The sequence below is a fragment of the Accipiter gentilis genome, chromosome 4 (genome assembly GCF_929443795.1).
Source record: "Accipiter gentilis chromosome 4, bAccGen1.1, whole genome shotgun sequence".
In the NCBI taxonomy this organism is placed as follows: Eukaryota; Metazoa; Chordata; class Aves; order Accipitriformes; family Accipitridae; genus Astur; species Astur gentilis.
Window position 1 is genome coordinate 13838122 of NC_064883.1, and position 16293 is coordinate 13854414.

The following is a 16293-nucleotide window of genomic DNA, read 5'->3' on the forward strand; positions in this document are numbered from 1 at the left end:
CAGTCCTGTTTGGGTATGTGAGTGACAGCATGGCCAAGAAACCCAGCTTTTCAACTGGCTATGCAGTTTGAGCTAATTGTTTTGGGTTTGTTTTGGGGTTTTTTTTGGCCTTTAAATCTAATTCTGAATTAGGCTGAATTAGAAGAGAAAAAAACAAATGCAAAGCACAAAGTCTACCAAATGCAAAGTACAGTGTCTACCAAACAGAGTGGTAAAATTCCACAAAAATCACTGGGTTTATTGCTCTAGCACAGAGAAGATAATTTTATCCAGGATGATCTTCTCCTGTTTGCCTGAACAGCAATTCAGCACGTCATGTTCGAAGCTATATTCCTCCACTGAGAAATGAGGTACAGAAGCCCCGCTACCACCCAGATGATGGGAACTGCATAAGGAAATCAGAAACTAAATAAATAAATGAAAAGCAAACAAACATTTCTTAAGTGGATAAGTAGGACATGCTGCTAGTGGGACAGAATACAATAAGGAAATTAACTTGGCTTAGCTAATTTTAGCTGCAAATTGTGAAGTGTTCATAAGGGGGAGAAATAAGTAAACATTTTTAGACTGGTGCTTGCGACTAATGTTTATAGATTTTTTACCTCAGAATGCCAGTGAAGATAAAAACAGGGTAGAGTTGGCTTAAGTAATATGGAGTAAGTCTTAGTGATCCTGATGATAACGAAGATGGAATGAAGATAGTGCACGAATGAATTGCTGAATAGAAAGGATGAGTGGTGGTAGTGTCTGGAGTGCTCTTGCTTTGCTGAGGCATTCAGCTTTTAATCCTATTTCGTTAATGCCAGAAGATGAAAAAAAAAGGCTAAAGTTACAGTGTCTACATTCCAGTAATGTGTGTCCGTCTTGAGTATGTAAATATTATGAAGCATTTTCCCTCATTTAGTAGTAATTACTTCTAAATTGACAGCTATACTGGCTTTATTTTTTGGGCAACAGGACAGAATAAACATCTATTGTTCAAAAAAAAAGGCAAAAAAAAGCACGTCATTCCTGGAAAAAGATAAAGGCTTGTGAATTGTATTAAATTGTGATTATTTTTTTTCATTATGGGTGCTTTATTTTCTTCATTATGGGTGCTTTGATGAATGGTAAACAAATAATTTAGAAAAAAAATATCTAGGTGTAGCCTTCAAAATGGGAATGTTGTAAGTTGAAAACATTTATGGCTGCTCTTCTAATTCTGACTTGAGTATTTAAACAAAAGGCATCTCAATCAAATCCCTGTTAAAAGCATGATTTACTTATAGACACAAGATTCTAAATGCATAATAAACAATCGGGCAAGCAGTATAATGTTATACTGTTAATGCTAGTTTTAAGCTTTCCTAAGCTAAAACTTCACTTTGTATCTAATTTTTGGGGGTGTATTACAGATTGAACATTTCTTTGCTGTTATATCAGTGAAAATAATTAAATTTGATTTATGGAAATATTTATTCTTACATACTTATGTTGTTAAAAGCATTTTATCTTAGTTAAAATTATACCAGAATCAAAGCTGTTAAGAGCCTTTGCGATTTAAATGAACAGTTAAAAGAGCTAGAATGCAACGATTTTCTGAACTCTTTTGGTAGTAGTAATCCATGTACTGTACAACAGGGATCGTTACGCAGTACAACCTATTTCTCTCTGTAGATCTGAAGCCAAGCTCAGGAAATGTCACAAAGGATTTAACATCTTCATAGAAGTGTTTAGGTGTTTCTCTAAAGTAGGACTTCACCGTCTCATGCAGTTGCTTTAAAGTCTGCAAAGTTTGTGGATACCCTCCTCACTAACTTATTTATAGGTGGACTCTAGTTTTGCAAAGATCTTGAGAAATATCAAAGAGGTCAGTATAAGCTCAGTTTCAGATCAGCATCTTTTTGGATTCTAGGCAGGTTTTAGAAATGTCATGGAAATTATTTCAGTTCACCTGAATTTTGGACAGTTAGGAGTAAAGAAACTGGGATTCACCTTTACCTTTCCTATATGGTACAACATATGATCACATGTTCAAGACAGATGCTGTGATGGGAAAATGAGCATGCATCAATACTATTCCACATTCACTAGAACTTATAATGGCTGATGTAGGATAAAACAAGAGACCAAAAAAAGACTTTGTGTAATTATTGTAAGAACAGTCTAATAAAAACCTTGCTCCTGAAAGCTTGAATTGTTTCAACAATGTGTAGCAAACATATTTGATCATACAAAGCAAAAGCACAACTAAGTTATCAAATTTACACAAAGTCAGATATCTGAAAGGGGATCTTTTAAAAAAAAACTTTATTTGAGAAAGGAAGAGACTTATATCAGAAGGCAAAAAAAGGGAACATACAAACAGAATATATTTACAACACAAAACAAGAGACCACCTCTAAGGGTGAAAATTATAATAAATACAGTAGATTTAAAATGTAAGAGACAATAATCAATTAGAAATGTGGTTGTTTAAACCCAGTTTTCCTTTTCACTGGTTCCAGGTAGTTTCTCTATTTTAATTTTCTCCAAATTTGAAAGATTCTGAAGTTAAAGTCCTCTAATATATTGGGGTTTCTCACCTGAATGACATTATAAAAATATCTTTTGTCTTTTGTGAATACATGTCTTTGAAGTGATATTGTACAAAAGTGTTCTCATTTGCAAGTTTCTCCCCAAATAAAATGTATTTTAAAAGACGCACTATCCCTTTTTTATGAGGCTGAAGTTAGATTTCAAAGAAAATGAAAATTATACAGAATGGGAAAAACATATAATTTCATTTTTATATGCTTCACCTTTTGAATGTGATTTTTTTCATCCAAGATGGAGAAAGATTTCTGTTCAACCACGAAGCACACATAAAAATCACCTGTGTTTTTTCTCAATAAATCTTTCCTACCTAAGGAGGCCTTTCATATTAACAGCAACTATTTAGTCATTTGTTTGTAGACCTTCTAGGAAAAAAGGATAATGTATCTTCAGAAGTTGCAACATTTTATAAAAGATTTAATAGTATTAGAGCATAATGTAAACAACACATGCTAGTAACATATTTTAGAACAATTTCTACATTTGGCAAAACAGCTATCTCTTTTGAAACAGGATACTGCACCTTAAAATACCTCAGCTTTAGAAATATAAATATTTTTAATAGAAAAAAAACCTGACAAGGATTCCAGGTCAGTTTGGGATTATCCATATTAAAGGGGATCTTAATACAATGAATCTTTAACTAGCTTAACAAAAGTAAACCTATAAAACAAGGTAAACATATCAAAAGGGAATATGAAGGAAATGTTTCACTGGAAAGCTTCCTTAACAATTTCCCTACTTGCTTTGTTATTTTCTTTGACAATAAATCAATTCATAGAGTGCCTTTAAAAACAGAGGGAGCGCTGCCCCTGTCCGCCTCCCCCCACCCCGCATTCCTCAGCACATGAATCACTTGGGCTTCCTGTTTCCATAAGGCATTTCCTGCCCCCCCTCCCAAAATCACTTTTCTGCAGGAGAACAGCAGGGACCTGACAAAGTATCGACTTAAATAAACAGGGCCTTGCACTGCATCCAGCCTTGCTCTGCCTGATCTTACAGCAACGGAGAGGGACGCCCGCTCGCTGGCTGCACACACGCACTGCGCTTTTCAGCTCTGGCGAAATGCTCGCTGCCAATCTGAAGTTTCCTTTTGCCCAGCTGGCGCTTTATGCACAGTCGTTATTTTAGTACTCGGCTGTGAGACCTAGCGGTAAAGGTTATGCGATATTGTACGATTAGCCTTTATTCAAAAAAAAAACAACCCCAAAGTGATTGGATATCGGATGATAATGATAACAGCTCTGTGCTTTTCCTGCAATATCCTGATAACTGATTGGAACTTAATGCTGCATTTTGCTTCTCGCCAGTACTTGCATCTGCTGCATGTAAGGGTGTCTCTGCAGACTGTATCATCAAATAAGACAGAATGAAAAATTAACTAAGCAGTGCAAAAAAGAAAACAATGCCATTTTTAAACAGTGCCTCGCCTCGCCTCTTTACATCCACCTTGTATTCTTCTCTAAGTTATACTTTATACACCAGCCTGGGACCACTGATATAGCAGTCAGTACCTGTCTACCGGGGAAAAAATACCCTAATGTTAACAGTGTTCAAGACTACAGTATGATACAGTATATACACATAGCTGAAAGCAAAAGTCAGAGGATTCAAAATCAGAGAAGAAGAATGTTTCATCAATCAGGTCTGGAAACTAATTCCAGCAATTGCTGATCTCAACAAGCTAAGTGATACGAGTTCTCTTTCACTAGAACTAAGCGATGTAATGTAATCCTGGGCTAATACAAAGTCTATCAGCTATTACGCAAAGATTTATGTAGAATAGTTGACTGCAACAGGTATTTTCTCAATTAGTGGCCATAAGGATGAGCTTCACTATGTTTTTCAAGTGTGCATACAACACTTCTGCCTTTGTTGGATTCTTTGATCAGTAAATCAGGATTTGCTAGATCAGTGAATCAAAACACAGATGCTTACCAAAGCCTAGAAAACGTACGTGACGTTCAGATAATAACCTTGATTACAAATCCTGGAGCTAAATCTTTGCCTATTACCTGTTGCATAAAAGCAGCTTGCTCCCCAGATTCCATTTGCTGGGTTTGAACATCCTCGTCACTGTCCAGTGGCTCCTCTTTGACTTTCACAGCCCCCACCTGCTGTCCTATTCTGTCATCCACACCGGCGCTGCTGCTCTCAGCCCTAACGCTGGCACCGCTGGCAGCAGCTTGCTCTTCCTGCATCGAGTGATCTCCGTGAAGCTCTTCTTCGGCTTCCTCCAGGTGACTGCCAGGCTGCTTGAGCTGCTCAATGGACTTAGAGAGCATCTGGAAAGAGAAGGGGCAACAGCTATTGATTCCTTTCACTCACGCCCAACGCCGAGAAGTACTAGATTTGCACCGACAAAATTCAAGCTGCCGCAGCAAAACCAGGTAGCTCTGCGTTGCTAAAAAATTAACGTACAGGGAAAAAAGAACCAAAGGTCCTAAGAAAAACGTCGCTTGTTATTCTGCAGTAGAAAATACCACGTATGTAGAGAGTGCTACACAGTAATACTAACGCACTAAAAATAAGGCAGAATAAGGAAAGCACTACACATCTGTTACACTGTTGCAGCTGGTAATTAAGAGAAATTAGTCTCTCTTCAAACATAAATGCAGAAATATATTCCACTGTATTACAGTTCGTTTTCCACAACACAAAGTAATAAAAGAACTCAAAAAAAATCAGAAAATTATGAATCTGGTTAATATTTTGCTACAAGCAAATTGGGGAATATTCACACAAGCTTCTTTACGAATTAAAGTGCTGAAGGCGCTAACAGTTGACAAAGGAGTGGTCACAAAGAGCTGCTGACAGTCACCTCTCCTGTAGCACAAAGATACTACAAGCATGTCTGTTCGTGACTGGAAAGACTACAGCTTTTGTTGTGCACAGTACAGGCATCCCTATTTCAGCAGTGATGATATAACACAGCTACCTGGACAATACTCATTTTACACCATTAACTGCTATTGTAAAGCTCTGCTGATGTGCCAGATGCCTGGGCGTTGCAATCAAGTACAGTTTATATTTTACTATTTAAGATTCAGCAAATGTATTCCAAAATAGTCCAAAGGTAATCCAAAAAGCCAAAACTGAAAGAAAAAAATCCCTGCTTTGTTGAAAGAGGCACAAAACAAGACAAGTGTGTAAGCATCTGCAGGGTCAAGTGAGTAATTATCATTTATTCAACTGGCGCACTTGATTTCAAGCAAATACTCATTTGTATCACCAAAGTCAAATATACTGGGGGGGGGGACGACGACGACAGCCCACCTTTTACCGTTACTCTTACATACTTTCCTGTTCCCATCTGCCCCTCCCCTCAACTACCAAGTCTTTTAAACTAAGTTTTAGTTAGTGCCATATGCTGAGTTACTGGATGGCTTCAGTACAGCTATTTTTGTCACAAACCGTGGACTGCCTGATTTCATTCTGCTTGCTAATGCATATAGAGAAATGCCACGCTAGTGAAGGGCAGGGTTGCCATGCAAGCTATGATCAAGAAGCTACAGCTGGGTTCAGAAACTCCCACAACTTCAACAAGAAGAGTTGAAAGATCTGTTTGTGCAGTTCCACTTGATGCTCGGATGCATATGCCTCACATCAGTGGGGAAACAAATTCCACGGTGGAAGTCCACAGGCTTCGGTCACAGCAAACCTTCATTTTTTGGGGGTGTAATGAGCGTTTAATGGCTTACTAAAAAGAAAGAAAGAAAGAAACAAACAAATCCTTTTTCATTACTGTTAGTAACTGGCAAATCACAACACGGGTATCCTGTGTGCTGCAGGTGGCATGCTCTAAGCTGGGGAATCCTTACTACTGCAACTAATGCAGAGTGTCTCCTTTTATTAAGCAGCATCTAGAATATTTCTCAGTTCAAACCCATAAATCTTTTCCAGTTGTTTCTCAGGGGATGACGCTGACCAAGAAGGCACTGAAGCTAACTACATGTACTCAGCTCAGGTACACTCCTCTGTTCCTTAATTAAACATCTGTGGGTGAGCCCTCTCTGCTTCTCAAGCAAGTAAAGAAAGGCAGGGCTGACTGCTTGGCTGGCTGCTAGCAAGCAAATACAAGCTGAAACATCTGTGAGACAGATAATCATATACAGCTACGAGAGTTTCTGATGCTGATCCATCTGTAAACCATTCCATGTGCCAGTTACTTGAATCAGGTGGGGAAGCCGAGAGAAAATGAGTGCATGTCCACAGCAAAGTTAAGAAACATATTTAGCTCATTACTGCTCTCCTTCCTTTCATGCTTTTTCACTTTTATGTATGTCAGGCTCTTTCTTCTTCACACTGCTATATGGCACAGATCTGCTGCTGAGCTTTCTGAGGCAACACGATGGACTGCACCTCCGAACGCTTTTTGCATGTAATCAGTGGAGTGACACAAGCACACGTAAGGGAGCTGCGGAGACTAGAGTGGTATTTGTGTGCATTTCAATTCGCAGTGTGGCTGTTTTGGGGCCTGCTCCCACACCACAGAAGTCAGCAGGCGATTTGCTCCAAATTTCGGTGACAGGAGGAGCTAAACAAATTAAGTTTTCTAAAACTCTGTGAAATGAAAGTCTTTACATATTTACACGGTAGATTGTACAAAGTGCATTCATATTATCATCTTTACTGCAAAATCTTATTAAAAACATCCTTTACACTGTGACTTTAACTAAGCCTCAGGCAAGGGGCTATGAGGCACTATAGTCATGTCCTCTCATAGGATGGAGCACGATAAAAATGAGTGGATGGCGTGGAGGGGGGGAGGGGACGACCCAAAACCTGAAAACCACTCCTGCTGCTCAGACTGCTAAACCACAGCTGACTGCTTTCTCTGTATCACCACTGCGCCTTCATATTTGTAAAAGTGGTTTTTAAAGGCCGCTTGACCTCATCTCATTCCAGTAATTACATTAGTAGCATTACCAGGAGACTGTTCAGTTCTCCTAAAAGTCAGAAACATCTTATTTTACATTATATCTCCTGGTACTACTGTGGAAAATTATGTACCTGGAGACATGCAAAGATATCAGTTTAGAGTCAATATTTCTATCTTATCTCTCTATGTAAAGCTGGATTACACAGCAGAAAATGAGTCCTGAATGAAACACTGCTCAAGTCTTTTCACTATGCAGCTGGATACTTCTGCTTACACTTAATGTTTAAATCTTTCACTTTAAATCCCCACTTACCATTTTTTTCCTGAATCTCTCTGTAGGTACATGCAGCAGTTTTTCCTCATTTTAATACATATTTTTTATTTTGAAAAAGTGATTGCTTAATCCGAGTTTTAATAAGACTACTTTTAAAAAATAATAATAAACCCATGGTTTATTTTAGTAATAAATTAGAGTTGTACAGATTGGTCTTCTTTAATCAGCACACTTTACTGTTATCGCTATTCCAACTAAAGGATACACTCAAAAAAAAATGGTTTCATGCTAATGTAACCTATATTTTTTTTCCTTTTATTTTCAGGAAATTAAACTGTAAAGGATATGCATGAGCCAAAGTAAATAGTGGCAGCAGGAGAGGAAGCATTTACAGACATTAACTCCATTGTATAACTGCAAGAGTCCAATCAAAAAAGAGACATCAAACACAATCTAACCTGCTTGGTTGTACAGAAAAATGGAAGACCAAGTATAAATAATCTGGACATTGTAAAAGACCATTTTATAGGTCCTTCAGTCACAGCCCCTGCCTTTGTTTCTCCTTTGTAATGATAAGCTCTGGCAGAATACAGTATTTTAAATAAAATGTCTTTAAAAAGAGACAAAGCACAAAATCCTGCAATAGCCACCCCATACATTTCTTTCCCTAATTGATCATTTTAAATACATGGCAGTCATTTCTAAGAACTCATCTATATACTTATGGAACACACTTTTTCTCCTTCTCTCCTATGGCTATCAGATTACTTTGACCAGCTATGTATGTTTCTAGCTGTACTGAAACAACTTGGCACCTGCTTATAGTTGTCTCTGTTACTCATGCAGTACAACTTTTTTATCTTTCAAAATTGTTCTTCTGCATTGTGGCTTAAACATTAGTTCTCAATAAAGGAGAAAATGCTCTGGGCATTTTTCTGTTCCAAACACAATCAACTGTTGCTTTAGTTTTGTCCAAATTATCCCCCGCTATAAACAATATCTGAAAGAAGACGTGCTACCTCTCACCTTCAGAAAATGCTAGTCAGATGTGTAAGCTGGAAAGCCAAAACCTCAGTTGTAGTATGTTTAATGAAACTAGATTAATGTACTTAAGCCGAACCTGATCTAGTCTTCTGTATGCCATAAATATCATTCAGAGAAGCGAATGATTAATCTGGGGTTAACTTTATCTTTTCAATATTCCTATTGACAACAAATAGTCTTCCTATTTTTTCCATCGATAAATCAACAGAAGCGTCCATATTATTTTTCATTTTTTATAAACAGAATTTTCACTTCTGTATTTTTTTTTGTCATGGATTTTTTTACCTCACAGTCTTGGCCAGTCACTGGTTCTCTGTACAAATATGCTTTAAACCAATCCTGGAATGAAAACTGAATTTCAGGTGCTCCTTATCTAAGCTTTAACATTACCCATAGTGCTCCCATACTTTAGTGTACACTACCAACTGCATCATTATTTTAAACTTTACTACTCCAATACAGAGGAGGATTTTACCATTGAAACCAAACTGTCAAAATACTATGAATACATTATTTTAAGAACATATGTAGGGTTCCCAAACTGATCAAATAAAATCTTGGTCCCAGTTAAGACAGTGCTAGTTTAGCTTCAGCAGAGGCAGGCCTTTATTCATCATATGTGACAAAAAATAACCTTTAAAGACACAGGGCTTTGTTCACATGCTCTTCACCTTATGATTTCTGAGATCTCGAATGCAGACTTCTGCTACAGGCTTTGCACTTACATTAATTACATCAAAATCACCCTTTTTTCTGCAAGTGGCAGGCTCAAAGCTTTCTAGGTAGAGATAACACAAATAACATCAGATTTTAAGGTTTTCATTGTAGTAGCGGTCTTTTGGTACCTGACTGCAATAATGTTAGCCGGGGGTTTCAGACTTTGGACTCCCTTTATTGAGCAGAACGAAGACCTGCAATAGTGATCAAAGGGCCTTATGAGGAAATAAGCTGTCATTTGGACAGAAGTATATTAAAGCTGACAATGGCAAAGCCGATCTTCCCTAAGAAAGACAAGCGGAGTTCAGGTTACTTCACATTCATTATTATTTTTCCCTCAGAAAGCTGGGACGAAGGTTTCTACCTACTTTTGGATGGGATGTCAACATTCGCAGAATATTTTTAGAAGGTCAGCATACTAGATCCCGCAGGTATACATGTCAGACTTCAGCAGAGACGTATACCATTTCCCACATCAAAAGCCTGGCATCTGACAGCTGACCAGAAATAATCCATAGGGGATCTTCTCTTTGTTATTAAGGACAGAGGCACATCTCTTGGCAATGATTTGTTTCTTTTCAGAATGGAAATGATCCAGGGGAATTCTTTACCTCTGACCTATGTTAGATTTTGCTTGTTATCACCCTCGCAGCAGCACTGGCTTGCTGCTGAAGTATATTCTTTTCTCAAAAAAAAAAAGAAATAGCTTTTTAATACAAGATAAATACAAGATCAATGGGGTGGGAAGAAACTTACTCTCTTCCTCTTTTTGTTGTTACAGCAAGATTCACCTCTATGTCTGCCAACAAGATCTGACCAAAAAGAGTTTTCAGGGAGTGCTGACACATGCCATATCATCTTAGTTCAGGGCAAACATTCAAATACTGCGTTTAGTTGAGATATATTAAAGCCTTAAGGACTTGAAGTCCTAAACATAAGGAAAAAAGGAAAGAGAAATGAAAAAGTAAAAGATGATATTAACTTGTTCTAAGCTCTTATCAACTGGCATTTCATAGTCTTGTCAGCTTAAAATGGTTCTGGTCTTTCTCAACAAAACTTTTAAAAGAATGTTTGAGTATTCCTTACTAAAAAAACCTCTACATTTTTCATGACTGAAAAGGAAGGAATTATACCTCTGTGCTGATTTCATTATACAGCCTATGAAGAGAAGAGTAAGGGACAGAACAATGGAAAATAACAAGTGTATGTATTCACTCCATACGTGCCCAAACTTGTCCTAAGAAATGAGAAGATACTGGGCTGCTTTGCTACATGGTCTAGAATATCTACCGGTTTAAGGTTCAAATAACTCTGCTTTGCAGAGTGCAAATTTGATTGTAAAGCTGTGCAAATTACATAATGAACAAATAACTTCAACTGTGAATAGAGGCAAGTTTTAAGATTGAACAAAGTATATTCGACCATGCTAGCAGAGTTCAAAAACCTTATGTAGGCACAGGTGTTCAATCTGAACCTTTAAGTTAAAGGATTAAAGAATATAGTTTTAGATTCAGTATTTAAAAGCCACTCCATGATTTGATCTTTTCTCACTCTCTTGTCTATGGGCTGCCCTTAAATTCCAGCTTTTAAAAATCAAGTTTCTTCTTTTAAGTATGTAAGAAAGCCCCTTGGCTTTCTGTATAGTTGCAAAGGACGGATACATGATTAGACCACTGACATGTTTCAGTGCTATTCATCAGAATGGTTCTTCTGAGAATGGTGCTGCAGAAGAACCTAGATGCTGCAAACTGTAAAGTCGGATAAACCACGCGCATCCTCAGATAACCCTCTGCTTCTGTGGCTGCAGCACGATCTTATTGAGTATCTCCTTAGGTGTTTGCTGCTCTGATGAGTTACTGTGCTCCTGATGAAGGCTAGCTGCTCTGGCAGTAGGGATAAAGCAGACTGAGAAGTTACTGAGGCAAAGGAATTAGGTTATGGAGGTTCAAGGCAGCGAAAGGCCCTACGATAAAGTTAAATTTCTACTATCTGCATATGTGTAGAGCCTATACTGTAGAAAACAAAAGCTAGGTTCTCTACATTTTAAAAGAAGGAATTGTTTTGTCTCTTTATCACAAATAACCATGTGAGAATGAAAGCGTATTCCAAGTACGAGAGGGAATTATTCTCCTTAACATATATTTTCACTGCAGTTTAACTCAGAAAAAAATATGTTACTGAAACAAGCATTATTCCAAACTAACTGCAGTCTTTTTACTTCCTTATGCAGCCTAGCTCTTGTGAGGTGCAATGCATTCCTAGTCCTATGTGACTAGGAATATGTTTACGTGACTCAAGTTTAATTTTCACATTCAGGACAAATGTACCTATATGCCACAGCACTTATCCCCAAATGCTATGGTAGAATTTATGTCAACAAACATATGATCTAACAAAAACATGTCAGTGAGGTTCTTTGCTTTGTGAGAAAAGCATGAACTGATCTGTTTTTAGTGAATACCCACAAATAGCACAACGGCTCAGTACTTTACTGGTAAAAATTCTTTTCTCTTCAGACAATTGAGGGCAGGTGAAATATTTTCAAAACCTGAGGCTACGAGATATACATATGCCATCTTGATTAAACATATGGAATGCATACTCAAAGAAAAGCCAACTGGAGTCCTAGTTGAGTAATCAAAACACCCAAGCTGAGAGGGGTTAACATGCAAGGATCAGCTCTGAACTTTGAAGTTTTCTGGTCTTCATTTTTCCTAATTAAGACAAGATTTAATAACCAAACCACTGTACAAACTATGTACTTAAACTCTAGGTTTGTTTCTAATTTTGTTGGGAATTCTTAGTAGGTTCCAAAGAATCGGTACCCCCTGGGAAGTTCACCCAGTAAGGTGGATTAATTTTTTTTTTTTTTTCCTTTTCTCTTAGGTACAAGGGCTAAATGCCCACTTTTCATCTTTCCTTCTTTGCCATTACTTCTTATATATAGTTATTAAGTAACCCTCAAGCAAAAGAAGACATTTAAAGATGCATGATTAATATCTGAATTACTAGAGGAGGTCCAGCAAACACCTTTTGGAAAGCGATATAGGAAGTGCAGAAAAACATTCTCCAGATAAAAGCATTTAATTACTTGCATATCTTCATTTAAAGCAGGGAACAGCATCACATTTGTAGAAACATTAGCTCCTGATAAATCTAGATTCTGCTGCTCTTTGTTTATTAATGGATGGTCCCTTCTCTTTTTTTTCCGCCCTCAGAATAAGGTGTTATTCTACAGGGAAAGATGGGCACAGTTCAACTCTGTACCTGATGTTAGCAAGAGCACATTCTTCTCTTTCTCCTTATATGGTATTTTATATTGCCGTATAGATAACAAACTTTCATGTTACTAATTGACTTACAGAGAAAAAGTTGGTTTGATAAAAGCAGATTAAAAATTTCTCCAGACATTTCATAAGTTTCTTACACAAAAAAGATTAATTTAATCAGCTGATTGAGTTCAAATGAGTTATATATTTACTCCACATACTAGTCCACAATGAGAAAGCTTAAAATACAATGCAAAGGCAGCTGAATGAAATGATGGCTGAAGCTCAGAAGTGCATGTTAAAAAGTTGGATAGAAATCTAGTAATTTTTAAGGCATCATTTACCATTCAACAGGAAACCACCTGTAATTTAAACCTGTAAGCTGCTTTGAACCCTATTTTGTTGAATTGTATTCTTACTGGTGTCAAGAATGACAAATTACCTTTGTAGCATATTTCAGAAACTGAAAATGAAGATCTATACAAACGTTTACACCAACTATGCATAAACAAGATACTCGTGCAAGAACCTGTCTACTGTCCATGACCACATGGCACCAATACCTAAACTTCCTTATTAGTTTTCAACCTTTATGTTTATTGGCAATTTCTTAGTTTGGGAACTCACCTTATTCATGTGGATCTGCTGCTGGTACTGTTTCTGCTTCTCCAAAAATTGTTGATGTTGCTGCTGGATGACCAGCTGGGCCAAAGTACTCTGAGGAAGAGGAGCTGACTGGGTTCGATTCAGTGGCCTGTGACGAGGCAGTTTGTGGGCAGCTCTTATTCCAGGTGAGACTCTCTCCTTCGCTGCTAAAGGAGACTGTGGATGAAGAGGAACTGCTCCTGCAAAACAGGGACATTTCACTCCCGTGTGAAGAACGACAACCTAAAAGTTCTAATAGGAGAGAAAGCTTTCAGCAAGAAGAGGTGTGTATATTGCAGAACTTTGCATCAGCACTGATGCAGTGGGACGTGTACCACGTGCCTCGCCACGCTGGGAAGTTCAGCAGCTGCAAAAGAATGTGATGAAGTAATCATTTTCTCTTTTCTGTAATCACTGAATTCTTTCAGGCTAACAGACTGCAGTAGAATCACTGGAGGGGGAAAACAAAGATGCCGTCCTTTTTCCTCCCACCCTTCCACTTTTCCCAATGGTTAAGGATGTATAGTATCTGTGTTAGCACATTTGATTTAATGTGAATACAAACGTCATTAAAAACCTCTTAAATTATTATTACATTGAAGCCCTGATCATTACCAGTCACAAGAAGTTTTTGCTGTCTCATTTGTTCTTTCAGTAACAGATGCTGCAAGAGAGCTTGGTGGCTGCTGTTTGGCTTTCCCTCCAAAGCAACATGAGGATGACTTGAGGATGGAGGAATGTTCCCCCCGTACTGTCCAGCCAAGGCCACTCCTTGTCTGAGCGACTGGGTCTCCCCCTTCTGCTTTTCTTTGAATGACGATGAAGCCTGTCAAAGAACAATGACACTGGTAACTGCTTTTCATAGACCTGGCCATTTATATCTCTGCTTGATTAGATGGTTTTAGATTAGATGTCATACTTTATGAATATATACAGAAGAAAAGATTAACATCCCTATTTTACAGCTTGACTGTGAGACGAAAAGGGAGGAATAACATGCCAGTTAAATGTAACACTATGAGAAACTGAGTAATGAAACCACTTGAAAAAAATCAGTAATAAAAGCCAAAGCATAAGGAACTACTAGTTAGAATATTATTAATGAAAAGACAGGACCTATCCTTAAAATTCCTAAAGACCTTCCCACAGCCTCCTGCACAGGAAAATAAGGGATCAGAGGAAATAGTTTCCATTGCGTTTGGAATAGGCAAGGCTTGGTTTTTCACATAACTTTCCATCAGACAGTAAGCCAATCAGCAAAACAAAATAATTACCTGTAGTAGTGGGAAGCTATTACTTTTCCTGGAGCACTCCCTGACTCCCTGAAGGACAGCATAAATGTAAGTTTTACCCTTTGCAAAGTACATTTGTATAGTTAAACTCTCATCTACACAATCATCAAGAGCTGTTGTATGTGTGTGGCATTTTAAAGTGCCCTTATAAATTGCACAGTTACCGATTTAAAGCTTTTGGAAGCTTTAGCATTGCAAATGTACTTTATATTTCTTTGTTCTTTGTCTAGTTTTAAAAAAAAAGTATTTCTTAAAAGAGCAGTTAAAGCAGAATAACAATTTTTACAGCAAGAATAATAACCTAACAGAAATAAGCATGTTGAGGCTTGCAGATAACCACTTATAGTATGCCATGGTAAAAACAGTATCTCTGATAATATAAATTCCATAAATTCTAATGAGGCAAACCAAGGTTTTCACTAATATTTTTTGGGTGTATGCTTACTTCACACTCTGCTATCACCCTTCCCTGAAAAACAAACACCAAAGTAAACTTTACATTCAATTTGCAACTGCTTCTTCTGGTAACAGAAATAAACATTACTTGTATAAATCAACCCCTTTGTTTTTTCTAAGGCCAAAAGTAATAACTGGTGCTAGCTTTCCACATCAAAAGCTCATATGATTTGAGTGAGAAAATTAAACATATTTTCATTTCCATTTTAATGTTACAAAATTACTTTGGAGCTAGTTATATTTTTTTGTGAAATAGCTAAGAAACTTTTGATGATATTGTCTGGAAAAGTAAGCACTATTTTTCACAATCAGTTCAATTTTTCCATCCCTTAAAAACAATAATTTGTTTATAAGTATCTCATGAAAGGCTTCTAGGGAACTGATTTAAAGCTTACACGATTTTCTTTGCAAAGTTCTATATCTGATGTTAAAATGTTGGATTGCAGCAATATATTATTGGTAAGAACAGTAAATGTTCTGAAAAAGCCATAAAATAACATGAAACTTTAACTTGAAACTACATTTAGCACTGGAGTTAAGTAGCACTTATTATGAACCACCGTGGATCGTATAGATTTTTTTTTTTACACCACGGAAAGCTGTACTTACACCCCTAATATTATTATAGAAGCTACCAATTCATGTTCTAAGGAACTCATATTGCTAAAATTTCTTCAGAATTTATACACTGTTGCATAGAAATACCATATAACTTATATCAGTATTTTTATATTTTTTTGCTGGAAATCAGAAAAGGGAAGTTTTGACCAGTGGCAAAATTTTCAGATATGTTATTGAGCCTCGGATTCCACCTCTAGGTTCCTGGAACTTGGTCTAGATCTAAAGATCCTTATCCATCAGCATGGATTTCCTTACATACTATGTCTGTGTTTTCATACATTTCACATATTAGTTTAACATTTAGCTCTAAATAAAGGTGATTGCTGCTGACTGAACAAAGGGTATATGAATAGAACTTGTCATTAAAATATTAAGTTTCATTCACATATCACTAATTTTATTTGTCTGTTTGATAGCACGCCCCTCAAATAACGAACCTAGCTGCAGGAATACTAAATTTTTCCCCTACTATGCTCCAGCCCAGCTTAGGTTGTTACTTGAATCTCATAAAAAGTTAGA

At 37.2% G+C, this 16293-nt stretch overlaps 1 protein-coding gene across 18 annotated transcripts in view; it reads right to left on the reverse strand.

Annotated features, from left to right (window-relative positions):
• HDAC9 (histone deacetylase 9) overlaps positions 1-16293 on the reverse strand; it is a 491400-nt gene that overhangs the window by 182997 nt on the left and 292110 nt on the right. For 14 of the 18 annotated variants that reach the window (XR_007505862.1, XM_049799074.1, XM_049799072.1 and 11 more), the window contains 4 exons: positions 14680-14727; positions 14021-14231; positions 13388-13605; positions 4590-4859 (listed from right to left, as the gene is read on the reverse strand). Coding sequence is in view for 17 of the 18 variants with exons in the window: in XM_049799074.1 (XP_049655031.1) it covers positions 4590-4859; positions 13388-13605; positions 14021-14231; positions 14680-14727 (747 nt within the window). In the remaining variant the exon portion in view is untranslated. Of the gene's footprint in view, positions 1-2260; positions 4860-13387; positions 13606-14020; positions 14232-14679; positions 14728-16293 lie in introns of those variants that run through there. The other 4 variants (XM_049799076.1, XM_049799077.1, XM_049799075.1 and 1 more) reach the window with 2 other exon arrangements.